This window comes from Alligator mississippiensis, chromosome 1, assembly GCF_030867095.1.
Source record: "Alligator mississippiensis isolate rAllMis1 chromosome 1, rAllMis1, whole genome shotgun sequence".
Taxonomy (NCBI): domain Eukaryota; kingdom Metazoa; phylum Chordata; order Crocodylia; family Alligatoridae; genus Alligator; species Alligator mississippiensis.
Window position 1 is genome coordinate 128,202,978 of NC_081824.1, and position 27,213 is coordinate 128,230,190.

The 27,213-nt window shown below is 46.3% G+C and overlaps 1 protein-coding gene across 4 annotated transcripts in view; it reads left to right on the forward strand.

Moving 5' to 3' along the window:
• The first annotated feature begins 998 nt into the window (after positions 1-998).
• The window catches only part of UST (uronyl 2-sulfotransferase), a 365,729-nt gene continuing 339,514 nt past the window's right edge, over positions 999-27,213 (forward strand). For 2 of the 4 annotated variants that reach the window (XM_019488348.2, XM_019488347.2), the window contains exon 1: positions 1,005-1,443. In XM_019488348.2, coding sequence (XP_019343893.1) covers positions 1,224-1,443 — 220 coding nt within the window. In that variant the 5' untranslated portion in view covers positions 1,005-1,223. Of the gene's footprint in view, positions 1,444-27,213 lie in introns of all 4 variants that reach the window. The other 2 variants (XM_019488345.2, XM_014605497.3) reach the window with 2 other exon arrangements.

Here is a 27,213-nt window from a genome sequence, read left to right on the forward strand (position 1 = left end):
TGGCCAGGGCAAAGCCTGCAGCCCACCCACAGTCCCGAACACAGATCCAGGGGGCACCCACCCACCCCATTCTTGCCCAGGAGTGCATGCAGTGGCGGGATTTGCTTTTCACCAGTCCCCATGACCCCTCAAACAAGCCACTCACAGTTCTGTCCTGCGCCCTGCCTCGGCTAGGCAGTGCCTGTTGGTGTTCCTCTCTGCTTTGGTGTCCAGGGCGATTGCCCCTCCACCCCCACCCACACCTTGCTACAGCACTGCCCATGCTGCATTGCATCTGCCATCAGGAACTTGGACAAGAGTTAGGACAGGCTCAGTGGCAATGCCTAGGAAATGCACATGCACCCCCTAAGAGCGCTGGTGAACCCCCTGACAGGCCGTGCTCCCCACTTAGGCGACAGGCAGGGGGAGCAGATAGGAGCACCAGTGCCCCTCCTGGGAGCGCCGGCTGGAGAGTGGAGTGCTGGATGAAGCGCTGTGGCCACTTCTGGGAGCACCGTGCCACCCCCCAGTCCGCAAGATTGGCTGCACAGGACGCCCCTCCCCTCCTTGCTGACTGCTTGCTGGGGGGGGCACGTGTCCCCCCCTCCCCTCCCCTCCCCCCCAACTAAGGTGGCACTAGTTGCCCATGGAGAGGCTGGTACTGAAGGTGGCCCAAGAGCAAGGAGAAAAGGCTTTGTGTGACTAGATTTCATAGACATTAGGGCTGGAAGGGACCTCGCAAGATCATCGGGTCCAGCCCCCTGCCTCAAGGGCAGCAACTCAGTGGGGTCACAGGATCGCGGCAAGAGAAACGTCCAACTGTTTCTTGAAAGTGTCCCGAGTAGGTGCCTGCACCACCCAGCCGGGGCCCAGCGGAGGGGGAGAAGCCCCCAGCCCCGCTCCCTCGGCCCAGAGCCCCCAGGGGTCGCTGCAGCGGCGGGGAGGCACACGCAAGTTTCCGGCGAGTTGGAGCCGGCAGCCCGCGGCGCTGGGGCTGTAACCCGACACCGAGCCGGGGGAGGCGGCGGAGCCAGCCCAGCCCAGCCCAGCCGAGCCGAGCGGAGGGAAGCAGAGCCGCCTCGGGGGGCGAGCGAGCGAGGAGGATGGCGCCCTCCCGCTGCCGCTCGCCCTGCCCGTAGCCGCCCCGCGCAGGGACCGGCCATGGGGCAGCGGCGGGGCTCCCTGCCCAACTTTCCCGTGCCCGGCCCGGGCGCCGGGGGCAGGATGCGGGCTGCGGCGTGAGCATGAAGAAGAAGGAGCGGCCGGAGCCGCCGCCGGGCGGCCAAGGGCAAGGGCAAGGGCCCGGCGGGCGGCGGCGCCGGCCCCTGCCGCTCCTGCCCTTCCTCTCGCTGCGCGACTACGGCTTGTGCATGGCCGCGCTGCTGCTCTTCTGCCTCGGCTCCCTCTGCTACCAGCTCGGCGGCGGCCCCCCGCGCTTCCTGCTGGACCTCAGGCACTATCTGGGTAAGCGCGAGGGGCTCAGTCTCCCGTCGGGGGGGCTCACAGGGAGGGTGTGTGTGTGTCTCACATGGGCTCAGATGCAAATGTGTGTGTGTGTGCGTGCGTGCGCTCGGCGCTGGACGTGGCCCAGCCCGGCTCCCCCCTTCCCCTTCATAGTTGTTAGGGGCTGGACAGAAGGGGCCCCGGGGTCCGGCGGGCAGGAAAGGCCGCTGGGGTCAGATGAGCGCAGCAAGGTGGGCGTCAGGATGCTTTCTGAAGATTGCCAGAGGTGGGTTAGCACGCTCCAGCAGCCTCTGTGTGGTGCATTCAGGGTCCCCCCCACATGTGGAAGTTAGGGGCAGCTTTTCTCCCACCGGCTGGTGAGCAGCGTGGGGTGAGCTGAGCTGTTTCCTCACAGTAGCCCCCTGCGCCTCCAGTGAGCCCCGCAGGCTGCTGCTTCTGCTGCATCCAAACCCGCTGGGCATCCCCTTGTAGGCGGCCTTCCCAGTCGCACAGGTTCACAGAAGTTTAGGGCTGGAAGGGACCTTGTGGGATCATCGGGTCCAGCCTCCCTGCTCTGGGCAGGAAAGACTGCTGGGGTCAAATAACCCCAGCAACTTGTGCATCCAGTCTCCAGGAGTTGCTTCCTGGGCATACCTACAATTAAACTGGTTTGCAGTTTAGCCTCATCCCATTTCCCCCAACCTTATTTGAAGCCAGTATCTGGGGTCTGTGACAAGCACCACCCAGTTGAGCCCAGGGGTGGTTTTGCTTCCTGGGGGTGCTCCTTGGAGAGCAAGCCAAGCAGTAGTTCTCCAAATGTTCCCCCATTTTCCTACTTTCCTAAACCTTCTGTAGGGATTTAAGCAGCAGTCATAGCACCCATTGGTTTGGTTTTGTTTTATTTGCTGCACCAGTGATCTTCCCTCTGTCCTGATCTTTGAATGCCACAGGTATAGATAGTTCACTTTTACTTCCTTAAGGAAACAGAGGATGCAAAATGATTCCATACAAAGCGCTTTCAAATGCTGCATTCATTTTGAGTTTTTGTAAGCCCCTGAGAGAGAGACCCCCATGAAAAGTCCCAGGCATCCTTTGTAGTAAGTGTTCAAGGGACCAACATACCTGTTCTCCCTTTATAAGAATCTAATGACATGGATATCGTGGAATCATAGAAAATGAGGGTTGGAAGGAAGTCATCTAGTCCAGCTCCCCTGCTCAGAGCTGGACCATCCCCAACTATGCCAGCCAAGGCTTTGCCTACTTGGGTCTTAAAGACTTCTGAGGATGGAGAGTCCACCGCCTCTCTGGGTAGCCTGTTCCAGTGCTTTACTACCCCCCTCAGGTACTGACAGATGCGTACAACTCCCACCCTCCCCAGCACTTTACCAGAAGAGGAATTATATCAGTTTGACTCGGCTCACTAGCAACTGTATAGCTTGTGCACTTCAGAGGGCTTTTTGATGCTTTTATCAGCTATTAAATAAAAGTGCCAAAAATTCCTGCTGAAGCACACGAGTTATACAGGCATTGGGTGAGCCAGGTCAGACTGACACGATTTCTCTTCTGGGCCTGTGCTGCATTTGGTGTGGGGGTGTGCGAAGCTGAAAGTAAAGCACTAGATTTTTTTTCCATGTCTGTAAGCAGCTCTAGTGAGAGAATTTTTCCTGGTATCTAACCTAAACTTCCCCTGCTGCAACTTGACACCATTGATCCTCCTTCTGTTATTTGCCACCACTGAGAACTGTCTAGCTCTGTCTTCTTGGGAACCATCTTTTCAGGTAGCTGAAGGCTGTTATTAAATTTCTCTATTAACCTAAACAGTCAGTAGTTAGGGCACTAGCTCAGAATGTGAGAGACCAGGGTGAAGTTCCCTGCAGTGTCAGCTTGGGGCAAGTCAGGTTGCTTCTCTCTGCTACAGTTCACCTGCTCTAAAAATGGGGATGACAGTACATTCCTCCTCCTGAGAGAAGTTGTAAGGAAAAATTCGTCAGCATGGGAGACACGTGATATTAAGGTGGTATAAGTACTGATATATAAGTACTAATACATTTCTTTAATCTTTGTTCCTGTTTTGTTTTACGCCTACTTAGGGCTCCTCTATGCAGGGAAGTTCCAGTGTAGGAAACTAGGATGTGATTTTACAGCAGACTAGCTACTCCACACAAATTCTCTGCGTGAATGCTCTTATGGGGTAATTAGCTCAAAATAGCTAGCACATTGTAAATTAACACCCTTGTTTATTGCACACTTTCTTGCATGTAAACCTAGCCTAAAAATTAAGTACAGTATTGCAGAAAGATCTATTGATTGGTCAGCAAGAGGCCTAAGTTCTCTTGTAAACTACAGAACAAGAGTGGATTAAAAAAAAAACCCACAGAGAACTTTCCCCCATCACGCTAAAACACATTGTGAGAACCCAGCAGCCAGATTTGTGCATGTGTTTCCTTTTTAAAAAGAAGGAATCACTTAAAGGAAAGGTGAAACAGCAGAATCAGATGGAAACCTACTGTGAGCCGGAAAATAAATATCTTTTAACTATTACTTTCCAAAGAGAACTGTGTTTGGATCACATTCTATTGGCTTGCTGAACTGTAACGTTTCTTTGAACAGTAATGTTTCAGTTGTGGCAAATAGCTCCGAAGAGGATATTGGATTGACTGCATTTCCAGTCGGGGGAAGTAGTGGGAGGCTTTACTTCACATAGACTGACTTAATTGGGAAAAGGTTAGAAATGCTTGTGGCGACCGTCGATCCTCCTGAAACATGGTGTATACATGAGGGCCACCCAGAGCTTCGATGCATATGCCTGGGCAGGATTTTTTGGAGGAGTGGAGGCTGCCCAGACCTTCCATCATCCCTTTAGGCCCCTGAGACAGAATCCAAAGACCAGACTGAGTCCGGATGTTTGGTGCCTCCATGGCTGTAATTGTATGCGTCTGGGAATCGAACCCAGGTAGAAATGCTTGTATTCCGTGGTAAAAGTCAATGCCAGAGTAGTTGTTTTCATTATAATTCAAGGCTGACAGTAGGACTTGTGCATTGATCTAATCACCCCAGTTACTGAAATAGTTGTGGTGTGTGAGGGCCTTACAAAAAAATAGCAATGCCTTCACATGGCTAAGCATCATGGTCTCCAGTTGTTTTGGGGAGATACAAGTGTACCACCACTGCCAGAAGGGGCTATTTTACATTCAGTGATTGGCAAGTTGCATTTCTATCATTTGCATCCCTCCAGCAAAAGGAGAGAGAATTCTTGTTGGGTGTTGGATGAGAAGTATCATTCAGTCTCAAAGTGATTCATAAAAGGTCAGTTTTATTATTTCTATTTTACACAGAGAGGGAAAATGACTTTCTAAAGATCACCCTACAAGCCTGTGGTAGAGGTCGATATAGCATCGTTGTCTTGTCATCATTCTGTGCTTTCTTCTCGCTATGCCAAGCTGGGTCCCCTTGAAATAATGGAACAAATTCTGCTGTTACAATGGTGTTTTGTTTGATTTTTCCAAAATTATTCCAGACTTGCACTTTACGGCTGAGAGCTAGAATTTGTCTTAATTTCCCATGTGCCTCCAAAAAGCCAACAATTTGTCTGTTGAATCAGCTTGGATACAGCCTGGGGCTGTAGCATTTTTTTAAAATATGGGACACCTGTCATATGAATTTAAAATCTATGTAAATCTGTTGAAAGCTGAAGAGTATCACAGCTTGAACAAAAATGAATTCCACAGTCAAGAGCTTGTTTACAAACAAGCATTCCAGGGGCATGTTAATAGCAAGGGTGCCAGGATTTGATTAAAAAAAATTACGGCACAGTCTTTGAAACAAGTCAGATATGTTTGCTGTATTTGTTTAATGTGCACGGGCAGCAGGCTAAGGATTTTTGTGATGAAGACTGACTGGCAGCTAATTTTAGTTTTGTGAGTGATGACATACATGTTTGTTTGCTCTCTTGCACAAAAAAGTTTATTATATTACGCATCTAACAATTCAGTACTTTAAAAAGAGAGGAAAATGTGGCCAAACCCCTGATTGTGTACTTAGGCATACAGACAGTTTTAAGCAATGAAGGAGCCTTGCTGATCTCTGTAGAGCTATTTATATAAGAGTTTTACAAGGACAGGACTTCAGAGAGTTTGTGCACATGCTCTCAAACTGCATTCTCATTAATAATATGAAAACACTATTAATCTAATACTTTTTAAGCCATCAAACAAACAAACTAAGAAATTACTTCCGTCTCCCGCAAAACTTAAATGCTTTCTATAATGATAGGAGCCAAAGCATTGTCGTTGGTCCTTTGAATTGGAAGATGACCATGACATCAGTTGGTTTGGCTTCTATGAACACGTGAATGGCTGATCAGGCCAATTTGTGCTTTGAACTGTCTGTGGCACATTGAGCCAGAGATGCTGCTTTGAGTTGCTTGGTCAACAGCAGACATGCTGCTGTTGTGAGATTTACACTGTTTGCGGTTCTGCTCTGCCTCAGCAGTTCTTCTCTGCTCACAGATGGTAGCTCCTTATGAGGCTTTGCCAGGTGGAAAGATCATGAGCGAGATCTTCCCAAGATTTAGGGTCAATGTTGAAATGTTTCAAGGATGACTTGAGGGAGTCCTTGAAGCGTTTACTTTCTTCTGGCCTCCCTGAGCGCACTTTCCTTTAGCGCATCATAAAAGATCTTTGGCAGTTGTTCATCTGACCTCTAGATCTATATTGAATGAAAACATAGAATGAGGCTGACTAAAGATCAATTCAGAGTCCTCTGAAGTCACTGGGACTCTTTCCATTGGCTTCATTTGACTCAGTACCGTACCTAGAATCCTGGTTGCCCCAGGTGAACTTTTATTATGGGGTCCCGCTTCGCCAGAGATAATGATTGCAATTGTAATTTTGTAATTTTTTTTTTCATTTTCAGGCCCCCTTCCTGTCCGGGTTTTGGGCAGCCAACCAGTTTGCCCACGCCTGTGTCCAGGTCTGCTTGGACTTTGGATCAGGCTCATGGAAAGAAAAGAAAAACTCAGAGAAACATCAATAGAAAAAAAAAAGCCTAATGATGAAATGTGAAGCATGCAATGCCTTCAGATTTATCCTTCAAAATTATTTTGTAATGAGATCTTTTAAAAAAAAAATTAGGCCGAAATCTTTTCTGAGGTACTTGCATTTGACTTTCCTTGAAGTGATAGTTTATAAGAAACTTATAGCAGAATTTGGTTTTTTATGCTGCCTCTGAAGAGATGGGGTCAATTTGCAAACCACACTTCCAGTGTAAAAATGTTGTATCCTCTTTTGGTTTAAGCAAGACCATGAGAAGGAAGGAAATAGAGGAGGAAAACAATGGGTTTCTCTGTTTTATGCATTTTGTGTCTTTCGCAGCCTTGTTGCATTGCAGGTGTCATCGTACTGTGAATGGTGAGTTGCACTACTCTGGGGGAAGCTCCTGGTAGGCCTTTTTTTGTAAAACTGGCAAGAGTGTTCACAAGTAACAGTAGCCAAGCTGCTATTGAAACTGAAAGTGAGACTAAAGAGGCCTCTGACAGATTTGTGTGCAGAGAGAAGTGGGAGGGGAGAAAAGGGGATGGGCCTGACAAGTTTCATTTTGCTCTTAGGTTTGCCCAAACATAGCAGGAAGATACAAAAAAAAATGCAGAAAATGGTGTGTTATTTAAAGTATCCCACACCAGAATGTGGAACAGGTTGCATGTATGTTTAACGATTGCACTGGTCACTGAAAACCTGCTGTTTATAAACCTTTTTATGAACAACATTTCAGGGCATCTTTGACACATATGCTTCCCTTGCTCTTGAATGGTAAAAAGCAGAGCTGTTTATTAACAAAAGTTTTTATGCTGTGCATGCTCTTCTGTATAGGCACTAGCCACCTTTCTCCTTTTGTAAAATGCTTGCAAGACTATGTGGAAAAGGTAGTCACAGTCTGGAAAAGGTGAAGCTGCTGTAACCCTTATGCTTCCTTCCCTATCGGCCTTAAATTGAAATGATTTATAACGCTCTTCAGGTTTTTCTTTGAATTATCATCTGATGTTCATTCTGGGAATGATTCGACAATATGTAACTGTAGTATGATGCCTGTGTAACTCTGCTGGGATACTATAATAATAAAGAGGTGAAAGGAGCCTTATGACTTGACTTTATAGCTAGCATGCAGTTTGTTGGGCTGCACAGTTGCTAATTGTGAGATCTTGCCCTAGGTAAGGAGGGAGAAGGATTTCAGCTTAGGGCAGAGGTTCCCAACCACCAGGCCACGGCCTGGTACTGGGCTGCAAAGGGTTGGCTGCCAGGTCATGGCACGAGCCCCGCCCCCCAGCTTGGACTGCTGTCTGTCCACCCAGGCGACTGGCTTCCATCTCCAGCAGTCATATGCGGGGTTAAAGCTAGGCGGTGGGGCAGCCCTGGAAGGGAGGCAAAGGGCTCCATGTACCCTGTCCCGCTCCTGTGCCGGTCTGCAATATAAAAAAGGTTGGGAACCACTGGCTTAGGGAACTACAGCCTGGAGCCCCTAAAATCAAGTGACCAGGGTCACCTTAAGGATATGGAAGTCTTAGATTTCCTAAATTTTGGCTTGGCTTGTGAACCTTGGGAGACAGTCTGGATCTTGAGCTGCAGATTTTTGTTCTGTTCTTGCTTTAATATATTCTCCTCTGTAAGCTTTTGGCTAGAATAATACATATTAGTTTATCTGTTTAATTTAAAATGTTTTCAGGGATCAGTAGCAACTAGAAGGTATTGCCGTATGATAGTATTTTGCAGTCAGTATGAAACAGGTCTCTTGATCTCAGCGTTGCTAAGTATACACAGTTTCTTTTTCTAATTTTCCTGAAACCAAGCAGTATGTGTACACTGTAGTGGCAGCGTGTCCAACAAGGATGTTCCAAAAAGTCCTGTCTTCCCACTCCCTTTGCATGCTCACAATCCAGAAGTGCCCTAGCAAAAATGCTTTATAGCTGCCTCCACCAGCTGCTTTCTGGAGATAGAGGTCTTGAGGGTGGCAGCAGAGGAACAGGAGCTGCCACAGTACCCCATATGGCCAGGCCAGTGTGCTTCCCAGGCAGGTTCCTCATTCTGTTAAACTTAATCACTTTTTATAGGACCTGCTAAAACAGGGATTCCTCAACCTCCTTATTTCCAAGTGGCTTTCAGCAGTTGGCTAATTTTTTTAGATGTTGATCTCAGTGTAGTTAGTTTGTCCAGAGCATTTTAACGTGGAAGGCTACTTAAAATGCACAGTTTTGGTTTTAATAAAAGTGTAACATATGGCAGGAATCAGTAGTTTGCCAAATGGAGAATACAGTGGGAGGAAAGCTGTTTCTGACTTTTCTAAGAGTATGTTACAGAGATACATTGAGACTAAAGAAGAAAAATTCCAAGTAGAGATTCTTGAAAATATATCAATTTTACTTTAGTAAACCCTTTTCAATGATATGTGTAAGTAATAACACCAATTTTTACTGTGCCTGTTTCTGCTGATTTTCCCAATCTTTTTCTGATCTTTTCCTCTGCATATGAAAGACATAGAAAACGAAGTGCTTTCAAGTGTACACTTATTTTGAGTTGATGTGGGCTTTAGAAACTCATGTGAAAATTCCCAGGCATTCTTTGTAATAAGTGTTTTAGGGACCAACATACCTGTTGTCCCTTTATAAGAATCTAATGAAATGTATTTTTCTATTAATCTTGGTTGTCATCTGTTTGTTGTAGGTAGGAAGGAAAGTCATTTAGAACTGGAGCTGGTATAGCAATATATTTCCCACCAGTTGTGTTCTGGGCATCGCTGTGTATAGTTTTTAACTTTCCAAGGCCTAGATATAGGGGAAAGAATTGCTGATTGTAAGACGTATAGTTGTTATATACCTGGATACTTAAAGAAATGTATTTATGTCTTGGCCCTGGTAGATAGAGCTCCTATTGCTAGACACCAAGCTTCTGAGTTTGGATCCCAACATACTTTTACATGTTGATAGGCTCCAGAACATTTCTAACACACCTCTTTGGTAGAGACTGCTCTTGTTATTCCCTCTGGAAAATAAGACTCCACAGTCCATCTGTTCTAGGGTTCCATGTTGCTAAGATCATCCCTTCAAAGCGCTGCAACCTTGTGGGCACTCAGTGTTTATTGTTCACTTCTCTAGGGTTATGTGATAGGTAAAGCAAACACATCCTTTTGGAAGTTTCCAAAAACTAAATCATTCTTTACTTTAACGTGCATGAGAAATATATAAATCTGTACAAATTATACAAAACAATAAGCTTTTACCTTTTTTTCCCCCCTCATTCTTTTTTTTTATTTTTATTTTTTTACTCCAGCTACCCATACTTTGGGCTTGGGACAGTCCTCCAAGAACTTTAGGGGCCTTACTCCTGTGCTTCATGACTTATTTGAAGAATGGAGTCCCACTCATTCCTTGCAGCCTTCTCCATACTATGGTCTCTTCTGCCTAAAATGATCAGCGAAAGACACCTTCCTTTATTTTTCTTGTTCCCTTTGCCAGGTGACCTTTGGCTCATCCTTTATTGGGTGATCACCAGTCCCTGTTCAGCAGGAGATCAGTTGTTTAATAACCTCCTCTGTCTCCCCCTCCCCTTTAGCTTTTTAAAATAGGTTTGTTCCTGCTGGTCACTAATTCTGGGTGTGGGCACACACATTGAACCATTCCCAAATGACACTGATTGGGAACCAGTTCAATATTATTTTGGGTCAGAGCTGTCCACATATATGGTGTCCTAGCATTCTTGGTGCAACTTTGTTTTAGGTGTTGAAATTCTGTGACCAACCCTGGTGCCTGGGAGTGAGTATCCAGTTCAGCGTGCTTCACAGTGGGCAGGTAGGGTAGGGTGCTTGCACCCATGCTTTGGGGATTCTCAGGGGGTGGGCCACATATGGTGTGGGGGCAGTTTTTACTTTTTTGCTTTCCTTTTTCTCCTAAACATGAGTTCAGTAAACTTTAATAGTCTGCAGTTGATCAGAATCTGCAGCATGCTCACCTGGGAGTGGCTTGTGGAGGAAGGTGTGGGGAGAAGAGGAGTGCTTAGACCCATGTTTTGGGATTCTTGAGAGTGCGGAGGGCATGATGGGGGTCATCAAGTAGGGAGTGAGAACAGAGGTGGTTGTCAGAAAGATAACTTCTACTGAACAAGTAGCACAAAGGAGCTCATTTATAAAAAGTGTAAACAAAAGGGGGAAAAAGTGGCAGTAGAGTTCTTGTTGCCTACCAAAGTCACAACTTGTGGCAGCAGAGAGGGTAAGGAGTGATGCAGGAGTGATGCAGCCTGGGATATCTGGAGCGTGGGATATTATGTTATGGAATTCTTGGGCTAGGTATGAACATTCAAAAAGCCTGAGAGGGCAGAATCTAAGCTATGTGGTTTTGTGTAAGCAGTGTAGTTAGATTGGTACGAACAGAACACAATGCCCTTATGGGGTGCAAATCTTAGGCTAGGTTCTGTCGTATTTAAACCAGTCTATATGTTGAACTTCTGTTCTGTTACGGGTATAGACCAGTTTCTGATCACTGTACCAGACTCTACCTAGCCTTGGTGTCTTCTCATAACATTGAATAAATGTACTGTGAGTTGGCACCTGTTTTACCAGGTGCACTTTTGAACTGTTCAGGTGACTTTAAACCAGTTTTATGGGCTTGTATATCTATCTGTTTTGGGTCTAAACGGCACATAAATCAGGCTGAGAGTTATGTGTCCATAGTACACAAAGCAGAGTTGTGAAAGTTGAGAGTTACCCTCTGTTGTCGGTGTCGCCACAGGTATAGAAACTTATTCTGTTCTTTTTATCTTAGCATGGAAGCACAAAATATGAGAGAGCAGCTGATCCCCACTTTCATAGGGTATGTCTGCATGTTCATTAATGCACTTTTGCTAATGTGCATTAAATTTAGTACCTCCTGTGAGGTACTAGGAAAAGGCTCATTAGCCTATTTTAATGTGCATTAGCAAAAGCGTACTTTCTGTGATGCTTCAACATGCATTAAAATAGGCTAATGCTCATTATAGTGTATTTGTAGATGTACCCATAATGGAGCAACCAAGAGAGGGCCAGATCCTAGACTTACTCCATCTATTAGATACCTATGTGGACCTAGGTGCATAAGTGTGATCTTATTCCAGTCTATTAAGAGTCCCTGAAAATTGTTTTTGTAAAATGCCATTGTATTAGCATTAAGACCGTCATAAAAGAGGAGCAAGGATGAAGGCCCACACACCTTTTTGTATTAACAGTTTTTAAGAACTTAAACAGATAGGCATAGGATCACTCTTAAATGCCAAAGTTTACTTGAGTCCCTAATAAATGGAAATAGGATCTGTCCCAGAGCAGACTTAATTAAGCTTTGCCATGTTCTTCTTCCATTTCAAGAACATCCTGTTTTATCAAAATAGATGAATGATTCTTTATTGTGGTTTTGAAACATTTTGTTTACATGACTTGTTTGTAGATTCAGTTCTAGTCTTACAATTAGAAGCTTGCCTTACTTTTATTAATATTGCAAGAAACTCGATGCTAAGTTTATACATCTTGAAAGTTTAAAACCTTAAGCTCAAAGCTTTGAAAATACATGATTAATAACAAAATCAAAAGTCTGTGCCACATGCTTCTCTTAATTTGCTTTCTGCTTCTTTGGGCATTGCTTTATATTGAGAACATGATAGGTATTTTGTTTTTAGGTAGAATACATCTATAAGCTAATTTTTTTTTACATAACACTTAGAATTGAATTGAACTTCTAGAAAAACAAAAATAATGCCATATTGTAGATACTGTATATTCTTAAAAAGTTGAATAGGAATGTTTTTCTTCTTTACTTTGTTCACTATTCACAAATTGTCCAAACATAAAAATAAAGCTTAATATGAAGATTTAGAATAGAATAGCATCTTCAGTTTTACATATTACAACATGCAGTTAGAAAATGCTGTGAGGATTAATAGGCTTTTTCTCTCCCTTTCTTCCCTATAAAGGTTGAAGCCACTCAAAAAATTAACCTATGTTATCTTAGTTATAATAAAAAAGCCATGAGTGTATTCTAGTGACATCTATAGCCATTATACATTTGGAATATCAGATGATATGTATTTGTCTGCCCTTGAACCAGGTATGGAGACGGTGTATGCTTCTCCACATTTTATACTAATAGCCTTAATTATGATGTTAAGGTGATCTACTCTGCTGAAAGAGAAAGTGTACTTCCAGCCTTGCCGAGACTCTAGCCATTAATGTCAGATCATATGACCAAGCATGACAAGGGCATATATGACAGGAATGTTCTAGTGGCTAGGAAAGGTTTGGAGATTAGAAATTAATTTCCTTCTGACACAGATTCCCTGTGTGACTTGAGGCAAATTTCTTATTCTTTCTCTCTGTTCTTCATCTGTAAAATAAAGATAAATAGCACTTTCCTACCTCACACTGTCATTGGGAAGCTACATAAATTAGAATAGATTATAAGGTTCTTGGATACTATGGTGAGGAGAGGGTTATAAGCTTCCTATCCTCTCCTTCCCTATATTGTAATATAGTCCGTTGTTATCTAGAGATTTTGGTGAGATCAAAGCAGATGATTATGGAAGTTCAAAACAGGTAGAGGCCAAGATACAATATGGAGATCACTGACTTTGTGTTAGAGTACTTAACTTCTTAAAGCTACTACAGTAGACTTTAGCATGATCTCATTTAGCAGTTTTACTGAATAATTGGGCCCTGCTACATGTTACACTTAAGATGTGATTAACTAGTTAATCGTCTTAAGTTGTGACCCAGCTGTATGTTCAGTCAATTAATGGTGTGATAAAAGGAAGTTATGCCACAAAAAAACTGCAATAACTTTGTGGCTTGTTCTTATTACGCCCTTAATTGAATGTGTGGCCAGGGTGCCCTTGGGGCTGGGAGCCCAGTCAGCTGATCAGGGCTCTAGCTGCAGGGATCCCTGGGACACCGCCCCCCCCCCCCCCGCCCCGCCCCTGGTCAGCTGCAGGTTCCCTGGGGATGCCTGGGGCCCTTCAGTGTCTGGGAGCCCCATCTGATTGCTATTTATTGGTGCAGGTAGAGCCTGGGTTTGTGATCCTGAATCAGCAATAAAATGTGATGGGATCTGATGCACAATCTTGCAATCGCACCTGCTATGCACGTGTGACATGGCAGGAAGTGTAATTGTGTGGATTGTGCATCAGATTTCACCGTGCCTTTACCTGCATGTCTGGAGGGGCCCCCAGTTTGGTGCAAATACCTCTGAAATCTCGTCAAGGTGTTTGAAGGTAGACTTATGTTTTGTGTATTTGAGAATATATTTGGATCAGATAATGTTCCAATTTGAGCTTTATAGACTTGCACAAAGTGCAATAGAAAAAGAAAAGCAACACTCAATGTTTTGTTTTATGCTGAAGGATTACGTTGTGAGTAAGTAGCAGGCACTCTGGTGATAATTTAAGAATATGCAAGCCAAAATCATAGAAGCAACAGAAGGGGGAAAAATGCCCTTTGAATGATGGACTGACTTTCATATTCTTTTCTGCAGTTATGCAGTTGGGTTTGTTTGTTTTTTTTAACCTTTAAGACATCACAAAGAATGATATATATTTAAAATTCCTAGAAAGGAAAGCTCTCTAGCATATGGCTTGAGGTCAAAGGTTTCACATAATGCTGTGTGGCAAAACAAGCCTGTTTGATACGCTAACTCCTAGCATGTGATGAGAGATCTATAGCTTTTTCTGCTTGTCTTTCGTGTACTGTTGTTAGGAATTTTGTTGCAGCAAATATTGATCAAAGTAGCAGTGTATTTTAAAGTTCATGAATGAATTTATGCATTTGATTCATTTTAGGATCTGCATATGAATGTGAGTGGAATAAGTTATCAGCAGTTTGTGGGTTTTTCATGGACAAGCCTATACTTGTCTAAATCTATATATTATCTAAGAAAGACACAACAGGAAATTGGTGTTTTGTTGAGATTTGCAAGATAGATGAACACAGGGGTAGGCAATTATTTTGGGCGGAGGGCCACTTACCGAGTTTTGGCAAGCTGTTGAGGGTCGCGTGGGTAACCACGCCCCTTGACAGATGCCCTGCCTCCTGGTCTCCATCTTGGGGCCAGAAGTCCCACCCATAACCTCTGACCTTTGCCCCTGGAAGTACTACTTTGGGGAAGAAGGTTTGCCATCTTGGGGGAATAAAAACCAAATGACATACTAAAAATCAAACACCCATAATAATATACTTTAATTTAATTTAAAAAAATATTTTTGTCCTGATTTGTGGGTGTTTGTGGTATATATAAGTGATGCATATGGGGGTGTGTGTGGGTATAGATGTGGGTATGGAAGCCATGTAGTGCAGAGTGGATGAGCAGGAAAGTGGGGAATGCGGCAGGGTGGGGAGAGTGGGTATGTGAGGCCTGCACCACTGTCCCAGGGCCAGGGCTCCCCCCTCTCCCTGCTGGTGCAGCAGGAGTGTGGGGTGTGGGCTGCTCCAGCAGGGAGAGGGGGGAGCTGGCCTGGCTCCATAAAGCCCCTCCTGGCCGGGACCCTGCGCTTCTGCCACCCTGCTCTGGTCCCTGTCGGCGCTCTCCCTGGGACACCAGCGCAGACCCTGCACTCCTGCCTGACTGCTGCTGGCTTCTGTGTGTTTGCTGACTCCCAGTGCCCTCACCCCAGCCCTGTGGTACAGGCGGGGAGCAGCGCACAGCCCCAACCCCATGCTCGCTGGTGGGGAATGAGCTGGTGCTTAGTGCAGGGGAAAAGTGGCCCCTTCCTTCCTGTGGCTGGCACCCTATGCTGCAGCAGCTCGGAGCTTGAGTGGGAGTGCCGGGCCCACGCTGGGACACAGGCATAGGTCCTATGTTTCCACTTGCTTTCACTCCCCTTTGCCCCCACCGCCACTTTCCTACTTGCCTGCCGGGTCCCAGCTGCATGGCCAGACCGTGGGTCTCGGCAGGATCTGGCCCAGCCCCAAGGACTGGGTCGATTCCTGTGGTCCTCCCCTGCCTTCCCACCCCCCACCACTTATCTACAATTTCCCATGTTGGCACAGCCACAAACAGCCCTGTGGTTCCAGGCCAGAAGCCCATGCTAGGCAGGGTCTTCCAGCTGTGGGGGGGGGGGGGGGGGGCTGGGCGGGCCCTGCTGTTGCAGGAGCCTGCCGGGGCTTCCCCTGGGTCCTGTCATTTTTGACAGAAGCCAGGGGCAGATAAATATTAATTTTCTAAATGTTTTGGGGGTCCTTTGGGCCAGATAGAATAGCATGGTGGACCGGATGCGGCCCGTGGGCCAGATTTTGCCCACCCCTGGGTGAACGGGTCAGACAAAAGAAAAACTACTGTCTGCTTTTTCAGGAAAAAAATCTTTCAGTGAAAATTATGACTGAAGTTTAAAAGAAACCCCTACATCCATTTCTTGTGTCCTTCAGGTGTCGTGTTCTACCTCTAATGGAGCCAGGTGTGTGAGAGCTTCTCGGCTTTCTGCTGTGAAGCTGGAAGCTTTGGGAGAGCTGACTTGCACTGGAGCTCTGCTCCCAACTCTATAATGGGGATTCTTGAAGCCCCCAGAATTCAACTTTGAATTGAGAGGCCATCTAGTTCTGTGCTTTGATTTTTTTTTTTTTCCTGAAACAAAAATTAGCCAGAAATACCCTTGCTTTTGCCTGATAATAAGGCAAACTAGCTTTTACTTATGCTTATGCGACATTTGTTTTTCTTTATTTTAGAAAGTGGGTTAGGGATTGTTTTGAAATTACTAGGGGTACACTGATGGAGATTTTGAGGGCCGATACCAATAGCTGATTTTTAAGGAGGCATGTTGGCCGATACAGATCCAATTTCTGATACAGCTGCCTGCAGCTGGTAAGTCTGTTGTGGTGAAAGGGGAGGGCGGAGGAAAGGGGTGTTGGAAAGGGAGGGGGGGCAGGCAGATCAATGTCCCTCGCAGTGAGGGAGGAAATGGGGCTGCGGCTGGAGTAGGCACTGCCTAGCTGGGGCGGGGTTGGCGTGGGATGGAGCTGCGGGCTGTCCGGGGGGTGGGGGCACAGGGATGGGGAGGGGCAGCTCCCACCACTGTGCACTGCTTGTCTGGGAGCCACTTGTCCGGTGGCTCCCACCGGTCATCTGGGAGGGCATGGGGGAGGGTGGGTGCCCTCAAATCTGCATGGGGCAGACCAGGTAAGCTGCAGCTGTGGGCTGCGCTGCACTTGGGGCGGGCAGCGGCAGCACTGGGAGGGGGCTACAGCAAAATTTGTGGTGGCTATTGCCCTCTTCCTCCATAGTCTCCCTCCCAGCACTGCTGCTGCCCCAAGCGCAGTGCAACCCCTGGCCCAAGCATACAGCTGCAGCCCCCCCCATCCTGTCCCATGCAGATCTGGAGGCAAAGGCCTCCCCTGCACGCCCTCCTGGATGAATGGCAGGAGCAGAGCGGAAGCTGCCGGATGAGCAGCTCCCAGACCAGTAGCCTCCCCCTCCCCCCTGTGCCCCCCAGACAAATCACAGCTCCGTCCCATGCCTGCCCTACCCTGGCTGGGCAGTGTCTACCCCAGCCCCACTCCATCTTTCATGACAGGGGGTGTTGATCTGCCCTCCCCATGCCCCTTCCACCACACCATTCTTATCAGCTACATGCAGCTGTCCAAGCTGCTGGGCAGTGCTCCTCTGCCTTTGTGCTGCACTGTGGCTGTATGTGCGCATGGGCATTTATCGGCCAAATTATCGGCTACGTCAGACCAATTTCTGATATAGTCTATTTTCTTTATATTGGTGCCAATCCAATATCGAACTGATGTATTGGTGCATCTCTAGAAACCACAGTAGTAGAAAAGGACACTTTATTCTGCTTATTCCCCCTTTCCCTGTTCTGTTGTCGTTGAACGCTGCATTTAGGGTTGAGGAATGGACCCTAATCTGTGAAGAGTAGATATGCATGTGAGAGTAAAGCATGACAAAACTGGTTACATATCAGATAGACACATTAAGTTGTTTGTCAGTATGTCTTATAATCACATTTGATAATTCAGTCATGAGAATGAGGCATTCACAGAGATGATATTTCTACAGGGTTAGTGTAGTGTTGAATAAGGAAACAGTGTTCACCTGACTTGCCTAAGGGATGTATTTCACTGCCAAGTGTTTTAAATGTCTTTGCAGGTCAAGTGAAGAACTCCTGTTTAGACAAAGGATTCTGACTTAATCCTCAGACTTTTATACCAGATCAGCCAAAAGTGTCCGTCCCCTTCTTGAGAACAATCTATCTGAAGTCCTACAGACTGTTGAGTGGTCTTTAATTAGTGTTCATGTGATCATAGGAAACTAGGTCTGGAAAGGGACCTCACTATATCATTTTGCTGGAGAGGGCTAAGAAATTAGATGCACTAAAAATATAATGTTGAAAATAGGTTCAAAAAGCAAAATACTAGGAGAATGATTTTAAAAAAAAAGTAAAAGCCATGATAATTTACATGAGTTAGGCCTCAAACCGTTGTTTATATGGTTTTCCGAGTTGAGAGTGTTGTCTGTCTTATTTGCAAATTGAACTGTGATCCAAGCCCAAAGATCCTGACATTTTTGTGGTTCTGTTCTTGCTCATACACTAAGATGAAGAAATTTCCAGAAGTTAAATGGAAAAAAATAGAAATCCTTATTGGCAGAAGTCCAAATGGCATCTTTAAAATATTATTTTTAACTTCTTTACTGCTCATCCTAAACACAGAAAGGGCCCTTTCTGGCAATGCATATAGTTTGCATTGCCATTCTTGCTGTCTTTTAGTTTAATACTAGAAGCTTCAGGAATATTTGAAACAAATTTGACACATCCGTTCTCATGTTTACTTGTTCCACTGTTGCATAGAGATGGTCCATAACTTTGTGGCTTATACGTAAATGTTTTTTAAAAAGTTGTGCAAAGCAAGGAGTCTGGAATTGCTCTTCCTGTGCACAACATGCCTTTAAATGGACTGTGTTCAGGTGGGTTGTTAGGTGTTTCCCATCTTGGCAGGAACCCGAATTTGGCAGAAAATGTATCTGGGAATTTTGGTCATGTCACCTCCATGTTCTATTTAATTTACTTTATAGTAGAACAGCCTGTCATGCCAAATTTATGGGTGGGTTTCTCCGTGTTATTGCTGGCCATTTGATCAGAATGATTGGTTACTTTGGAATAAATGCTGCTGTCTGTGTCTCTGGGATTCTTACAAGGTGCAATATGCGGGTTGTTGCAGCAGCCCAAACTTTGTGGCATAACCTTTCAAGCATGTCTTGCACCTGCTTGTCCTTTCTTCTTTCTTTCACATTTGAGGCCTGTCCTGGACTAGTTCCATCCTGGACATCATGTCCAGAGTTGAACTTACCTTCAGTATTTTTCCAGCTTCCCATTTATTTATGTTCTTCACTCAAAATATTAAGTTAATGGGCTTTCTCCGTTGGAAGGTTGTGGATTTTTTCTGTCCATGCTTATGACCTAATTGTGAAAACTGACAAGGAACCAATACCGTCGTCCCCCCCGTTCATAAATATACAGTGTGTGTCTCAGCCCGTCTCTCCTCTTTCATAATACTTCTGTTACAGCTATGATTAGTAATGATTACTAATGTTGTTTGTTTAGACAGTGGCAGGTAACTGACAGCATGCTCATACCCTGGTTATATACACTTCCACTTAACCTACATCAAAGAGGAAATTAAAAAAATCCATAGGAATCCCTGAAAATCAACATTAGGGCAAATGTTGGTGGTATTTTATACCTTTTAAAATAGACATCATGCTGTTTTGTCTATCAGAAGTTCTTGCACTTCTGGCCTGAAATGTGTGTGTATATATATACAAACCCCCCTCCCAACCCCACGCTGAATGCCAGGCATCTGATGGAAATCATTTGTCACCAGTACCTGAAGAACAAGTGTGTAGGAAGCTAAACTTGTCTTTACAGTGTGATGGGGCAAGAAAAAAGGTCATTGTAATATTTGTATTGTGTACAGAGAGAAATCTTATAAAGAAAAAGGGGGAAGTTTATCCTTCTCGTGTAATTTGGATGAGTTACACATAGCATGCCAGATTCAGATTTGGATACTATACTAGCATTACACTGTAGAAATGGGAAAGAGTTAGTGTGGAGTCTAAGCAAATGAATGATCTTGTATGTTTTATTTCTCTAATTTTACATTAGACCAAATATGGTTTTCAGACACAAAGGGCCATTTTCCTTTAAACACTTGTAGGCAAATATGAATGGATGATAGAAAAGACTTGATAAGAGGCTATGGGAGGAGAAAAGAAAACACTCCTCAGTGAGATTGATTTATTTATTTGATTATGGGATTCTTTACCAACAGCAGGTGGTTGAAGCTCCAGTGTTTAAAAAAAAGACTGCACAAAACACTGGAAGGAGTATGTCTGGGAGTATCTTGCACTGTTTGATGGATGGGCTTGATGATTTAGTAGTGTCTTTTTTTATCTTTAATTTTTATAGCTGTGAAAAAGGGGATGTGTACAGGTTTGATGTAATCCAAAATGTATGAGGTGGATATTATAGGGGTTAGCAACTTTTCAGTTTCTGTCTTTTTATTTATATAACTGGATTGATTTGGTCTCTTTTTTCTTTTCTTTTTTTCTTTCTAGCCAGTGCAAGTGTACACTTTTTTTTTGTCTTGCCTGGTTGTGGTTGTCACAATGAGCAGTAAATTACAAGAGTTTTCTTAAATGAAATATCTGGGGACTTGAATTTGCACAGGAGCTAGCGGAGTGTTGCGTGGGTGTCACTGTTGGCAATTATGAGTAGAAAGCGCACATGGCTATGTTATCAGATTTGCCCGTCACTTTGGGGTGTGCTCATTTATTAGGGGTATGTTTCTGAGATCTCTGTAATTCTGTCCATGTGCTGCTTGTATTACTTGTGTTTCTTTGTGGAGCTGTATCTCTCCCTTCTGCAAGTCCTCAGCCCCAGTGGAGCTATCTTGCAGGACTCAGTTTCAGTGGGGCTGGGTTCCTACAACCACTGAATCAGTCAAGTACATACATGCACATACACACACATATTAACAGGGCACACCTGAGCCAGGCCGGGTTATTCAGCATTGACAAGCTAACACCCTCATATGCCTTGAACTCGGTTCATCCCTTATTTTAGCAGGACAATAAAAAATGCAGTTAGACCAGGGGTGGGCAAAATATGGCCCGCGGGCTGGATCTGGCCTGCAAGGCCATTTTATCTGGCCCGCGGGGCCCCTAAAAAAATGTAGAAAATTAATATTTCTTTGCCCTTGGTGCCTGTCAAAAATGACAGGAAGCAGCAAAGGCAGTAGGACTCGGGGGAAGCCCAGCAGGCTCCCACAACAGCAGGACCGCCCAGCCCTGCCCCCACAGCCGGAAGCCCCAGCTGGGGTTTCTGGGCTGGGAGCATGTGGCTTCCCCAGCGAGGGAAGCTCAAGTAAGAGGGGGCAGGGGGACCCTGGGCAGGGAAGGAGTGAGGGGGGGGGAAGCAGCCCCGCCCACGCCCGGTGCCCCACGCTGCAGCTGCTTGCAGCTGGCATGGGGCTGCCTGTGCCCGCTCTGGACAGCCCCATGCGGGTTGCGAACCCCATGGCAGGCGCCCTGCACTGCAGGCGCTCGCAGCCCTCACGGGGCTGTCTGGAGCAGGCACAGGCAGCCCCGGGCAGGCTGCGAGCAGCTGCAACGTGGGGCGCTGGGCATGGGGCGGGGAGGCACTGCTTTCCCCACCCCACTGCACTCAGCACCACCTTGTAACCTGGCCCCATTGCCAGGCTGATAGTGGGGTGGGTTACAAGCTGGTGCTGAGAATGGGGAAAAAGTGGCCCCTCACCCGCCCCATGGCCAGCATCCTGTGCTGCTGCCACCTGCAGCCCTCATGAGGCTGCCTGTGCCTGCTCCAGACAGCCCCGCATGGGCTGCAAGCAGCTGCAGCACAGAGCGCTGACCATGGGGCAGGCGAGGGGCCACTTTTCCCCACACTCAGTATCAGCTTCTTCCCTGCTGGTGAGCAGGGGGTTGGGGCTGAGCACTGCCCCCTGCCTGTATCACAGGGCTCGGGAGCACTGGGTGTGAGCGGGTGGGGAGCCAGTGGGAGCACGGGGTCCACACCAGTGTCCCAGTGCCGGTGAGGCCCAGAGCAGGGTGGCAGGAGTGTGGGGTCCCAACTGGCAGGGGCTCTTTGGAGCTGGGCCAGCTCCCCTCTCCCTGCTGGTGCAGCCCAGCCCGGCTCCACAGACCTGTGCCAGCCTGTGCCCCACTTTGGGCCCCACTGGTGCTGGCCCTGGGACATTGGTCCCAAGACATTGGGACGTTGGTCCTAAGATGGTGACCAGGGGGCGGGGCATCTGTCAAGGTGTGGGGCACCTGTCTCATGGTGGGGCTACGCATGCAGCCCTTGACAGCCTGCCAAAACTGGATAAGCTGCCCTCCACGCAAAATAATTGCCCGCCCCTGAGTTAGACGCATGCTAACAGAGTATGTCTGAGCAGGCTGGGTCTGATCAGCACTTTCAGCTGGTACCCTCATGCTCCTCAAAACTCAGCATGTCCCAATCTCTTGCCACAATGGTCCTAGATGAGCTCCCTTAATGAGCAAACCCCACCGTAGTTTGCAGGGGTCTCTGGCTTAGGTAAAAGAAGCATTGCTGCAGAGCAAATGGGAGGTCAAGGGGAAGGAATAGTAAGTGAGGTTCAGAGAGAGAGTATAGCAACCAGCTTGACCATAAAAGTTATTGATTGCCAGGTATATGAACTTATGATTATATTAGTAGTAATATCCATACAAGAGAGACAAATAAAACAGTTACAATATTACATAGTTTCAGTTAGGTGTTTGGGGAAGTCTAGCTCAAGTTTAATCAGCCAAAGTCAGGTTTAGAAAGCTGTGCCTGGAGTAAGAAAGCAAAAGTCAGGTTTCTGGAGTGAGAGAGAGAGAGAGAAAAAAAAAGAATTGGGGTCTCACCACTCTGAAGCTTGAACCAATTGTGGTTCCCAGGTGTTTGTTGGAGCTTGCAGACAGGCAGAGCCCTCAGCACGATCAGTGGAGGGATTCCAGGCAGAAAAGGAGTGGAACTGGTGCAGCTTTTGGATCCAAGCCCCAGGACAGAAACTTGAGCTTGGGTAGGGGTTTTTGTAGAGAACTAACAATGGCTCAAGGGAGAACACTAGGTTTGCTTATGGCTAAACAAGGCTCATATACTGGATAATGGGAACTGATTACTCCTGGCTATGGGTGACATTACTCTGAGGGAGCTCACAATACAGACAGGCAGATTCAGTGTTTTGTGTACCAATAAAGGAGTCCATTACTAGAACTGGTTTGATAAATGCAGAGCTGGATGTGTGTAGACATGGGTTGATTAGCTTTTGGAGCAGGGATCCTCCATCATGAAGTGCTCCCCTGCTTCTCTGGTCCCAGAGTTCAGTGAAGTCCTTGCCTTGGAATTTCTGTTCTCCATTCTGAATGCTAACGGAAGTGCTTTCCTGTCCCATCTCCTATTTAAATAAGACCAGGGGAGTTGCTTCACTCCTATCACCCTTGTCTGGAGGGCTTTAGATGCGTCTCCCACTGCATCTTAATTGTCTTTTGTAAGTCCTTCTTTTAACCGGTTCTTGTTCAGGCAGGGAGGGGGTGAGTCCTCTGTGAGTCAAACAGGCTGCATACTGTGCCAGGGTTCCCCAAGAACACAGAGCTGAGAGGTAACAGCTGGGAAGATGGGGGGTGGGGTGTGAATAGTGAAAAGTTGAGGAGTAGGAACATGGAGGAAGGTAGTAGAGGCTTGGGTGACTTGCGTGTGAGGTCACCCCAGCCTCTACTACCTTACTCCTCAACTTTTCCTTCTCCTTTCCTTTTTTTTATGAGAAGCCCTGCGCATGGAGTTTCAGAGGTGTGAGCCAAGACTGTGGCAGTGTGCTCCAGCCAACGGTCAGGACAAATCAGAAAGATGGAGCTACTTAGTGGCTGGCTAAATCAAGGGGAGTTGCCCTTGATATAAACCCTCTGAATTGGGTAGTGGTACTGATGCCCCAATTCAGTAGTTTGCCAGGATAAAGAGTTTTCTATAGCTGCCTTCTGGATGAAATGGGCTGACTGCAGGATGCAGGGAGGGGATTTGTTTTTGTATTGGGAATTGGGCAGGGTGGATTGATTTAAATCAAGGCAATTTTAAATCCTTGATTTAAATCATGATTTAAATCACCAAGAGAGAACCCTGATTTAAATCAAGTTTCCCACTGATATTTCTTCACATATTTCCTGTGTCTCAGTGGTGGTGGGGACCTTGCACATGAACTTGAGAGCCCTGTTCTCTGGCACCACAGCTTTGGGGGGTGCCATGTTGGGCTGTGACAGCATCTCTCTGAGGGGTGGAGGGCAAAGGCTGTGTTACTGTTGTGGTCCCTGCTCCCGGTGCCCCAAGCCAGGGCCCACCCCAAGGCATTGTGGGACCCTGCCACCCTCACCACCATCTCCCACTTGCTCCTGTATAGCATGGAACCTCTCCAGCCCCCTGCCTGCTGGGGAGTGTTGGGGCAATAATAGTACTGATCCAGATCTCCCAGCACGAATGACCATCAGCTCCCCACAAAGACAGATACCTGTCGACCTTATTCGATTAAAATCTGAACACATGAACTTTACCCTTAATGCCACCAGCTGCTCTGAGGAATGCCCTCTACCTAGCTGTGGCACCCTAGTATATACTTTCTCCTTATCCAGCTCTGGAGAATGGGAAGCTTCTGCTTTCAAGGGCTCCCCCAACCCTAACTACAAGGAGGAAAGACATGAAATCGTGCCCTTTGTAGTAAAGCAAGATATCAGTAAACCTTTATTGACTAATATAACACAATCTTTATGGAATGTCACTATCAATCTGCAATCTCACAGTATCACCCAGCTGTATCCACAGTATGGCAACTATGTTATCCCGCTGAATGCTGGACGGCAGGCATGCACTCAGCAGGCCATATATGGGCCCTCCAACAGCTCTGGATTCAGTGGCTGACGCCAGTGTCTGGTACCTTATATTTTTGCAGTGAGAAAAACACCACCAGTACCACCAGGAAAATGAAGGTGCAGATGGGATCACACAACAGAGCCCCTATAAAGCAGAAAGGAGGCAGAGTGAGCAAAGACCCCCCCCCCCAACTGCCCCCCACCTCAACCAGTACTCCACACAGCCCACCGCAAAAACAGCTGCGTCTCAGGGCCCATGACATCCAGCGCCAGTGAGGACTGAAACCTGCCCACATCCCACATGTTCATGAGCCCTCTGTCCAGCCAGCCCCTCGAGCTGGAGAGGGGACAGGGTTCAAGAGCGCACCGAAGTAGCCCCCTCCCTGGCTGGCAGCACCCTGGCGACAGGTCAGAGGTCAAGAGTGCACTGATGTAGTCCCCTGCCCCACTTGGGTGCTGGGTCACGGGAGCAGCAGCCCTAAACTCACCCCCATTCCCCAACCTGGTTGCAGGGACACATAAGGCACTGCAGTCACTGGTGGTTTTGTGTCAGTAAGACAGATATGGTAGCGCCATGATCATGTAGGTGCCATTCAGGGTTGGGACCATTGTGGGAACTGCAGGATGGCGAGGTCAGGAATGACTTGGCTGTACACTTCAGTTGCAATTTCTGGGATACAAAGTGCAGAGGATGCCTCATTCGGTGGAGCACAAGAAGCTTTGTGGCTTGCAAACTAAGGAACCTGGCTTCTTTCTGCTGCCAGGCTGGGCCGTTTTAAAAATGCAGATGATAATAACCAAGCAAAGCCGGGGGGGGGGAGACGGGACATGACACACATCACACACAGCCCAGAAGCCACTCAAGGCCCCGCAGAGGCCACCCCGGCCAGGCAGGACTGGGATATAAGTTGAAGAATTTTTTTATTTTGGGACCAGCAGCCATAAGGAAGTGCGGAGAACAAACTCAAAAGTCAGTTAAGACTCCTTGAGAGTCACCTGGGTTTTGCATGTGCTGCATCAATGAGCTGCCTTGAAAACTATATTTGAACAGTTTTACTCTTTTCGATCGTATATTGTACAACAGTTGACATTTTCGTACAGATATGATAATTATCATATACCTGGCAATGCTGACCGGGGTTCATAAAGGGCTGGGAAGCAGGCTGTGGAGAGGGGTACTGGCAGCTTGTGTTTTTTCTCCTCTTTACTTGGTTATTATCATCTGCATTTTTAAAGATGGCCCAGCCTGGCAGCAGAAAGATGCCAGGTTCCTTAGTATGCGAGAGCCACAAAGCTTCTCGCGCTAAACCAAATGAGGCATCCTCTGCACTTTGTGTCCCGGGACTTCTCCCCCCTGTTTTGTAACGGTGTCCTTGCCGTGCTGGCAAAGCAAGGATTTGTCTGTACCATTTGCACTTGCAATCTGCAGCAGCAGAGGTCCCAGCTTTGACTCACGGGCAGAAGCTGTAGAAATTCATGGACCAGTTCAGGATCTGGCTCCTGTTCGGTCTCTGTTTCCGTTTGCATTCCTTGTGATTCTTCTGCTTCCCCAGGATCAAATGGGAACTATTGAACATGGGAGCGAGGGGCACAGCTGAAGAACTTCTTATTCCTTAAATGCTGGAGGCTGCAAGGGGGAGAGGAAAGGTGGATAAAACCCTGGTCATGCCCAGTTCACTTGCCCTTTCAACATCCACTCTGCCCCTGTGTGATAGGCCTATTAGATGTGGTGAAACATGGGCTTAGGCCCATCACAAAATACTGTAAGTCTCCCTCTGTAAGAGAGGGCACTGGGGACACATCTACTAGTTCCAGGGATGAATAAAGAGAAAACAAGAAGGGGAGGGAGGTCATAGGCTAATAGGCCTATTTGTTATGCCACTGGGGAAGTGTAGGCCTAGGTCCTCTCAGTAAAATTAAAAGCCTGCTTTTAAGGAGGAGGCTACTGAGAAAATAACAGTTGATTCCTTGGGACAAATAAAAGAAAAACAGAGTCATAGGTTTAAAAACAAGTGCACCAATGGGGGGGCACCATGCAGAGTACATGGATAGTGCCACCTGCCCCTCAAGTGAGTCCAAAGAGCCAGTGGACGCTGCCCAGTGAAACTGCTGGGAGACATGAATGGACAAGGAAACGGTCCCCCAGTCCGATCGGGATATCTGCTTTTTGAGGCCCCCAACTGAAAAAAGAAATCCAAGTAAATACCAGGCATTTCTATAGCACCTTTTTTATCCAAGATTTTTAAAGCACTTTTGAAACAACTGATTATCCCAGTGTGCTGTTATATAATTAACTGCTGTTCCTGCCTTGCATATTTGGTGGTCCCACTCAAGGAGATGGTGGTACAGTTGGAAAGAGAAAGTCATGACTGTCCCTTTCTCTAAACACTAGATTATACATTGCATTTTAATAGCCAGTAAAGGAAATCAAACAATGAGCAAAACTAACAGTTTGATATAAATCTTTCCACAATGCTATTTCTGATGAGTCAATCAGTTGAATCCAAACTTTTAGCGAGTTTATTTTCTTTGTTCTTTTCATTTTGTGGCGTTTTCTCTGTAATTTCTGAATCTGATATTTGTCTAGCTAATTGATGAGTCAAACTTTGGCATGATTCTAGGATTTTTTACACTCTCCCTTCTTGAATAAACGATGTGGAAATAGCTGACAGCTTCAGTGTTTTTTCCATATAAGTGTTAGAGACTGAGGGATTTTAAATGATACGTGGTGTCTCTTGTCTTCTAACCAGCAGTTCAGACTATAGCTGAGGTAACAGAAAGTTGTAGTCTTACGGCTGTTCAGTGGCCTGTATGAAATGAGTTGAAGTTTTCAGTTTAGTTCCTAGTGAACAAATGTT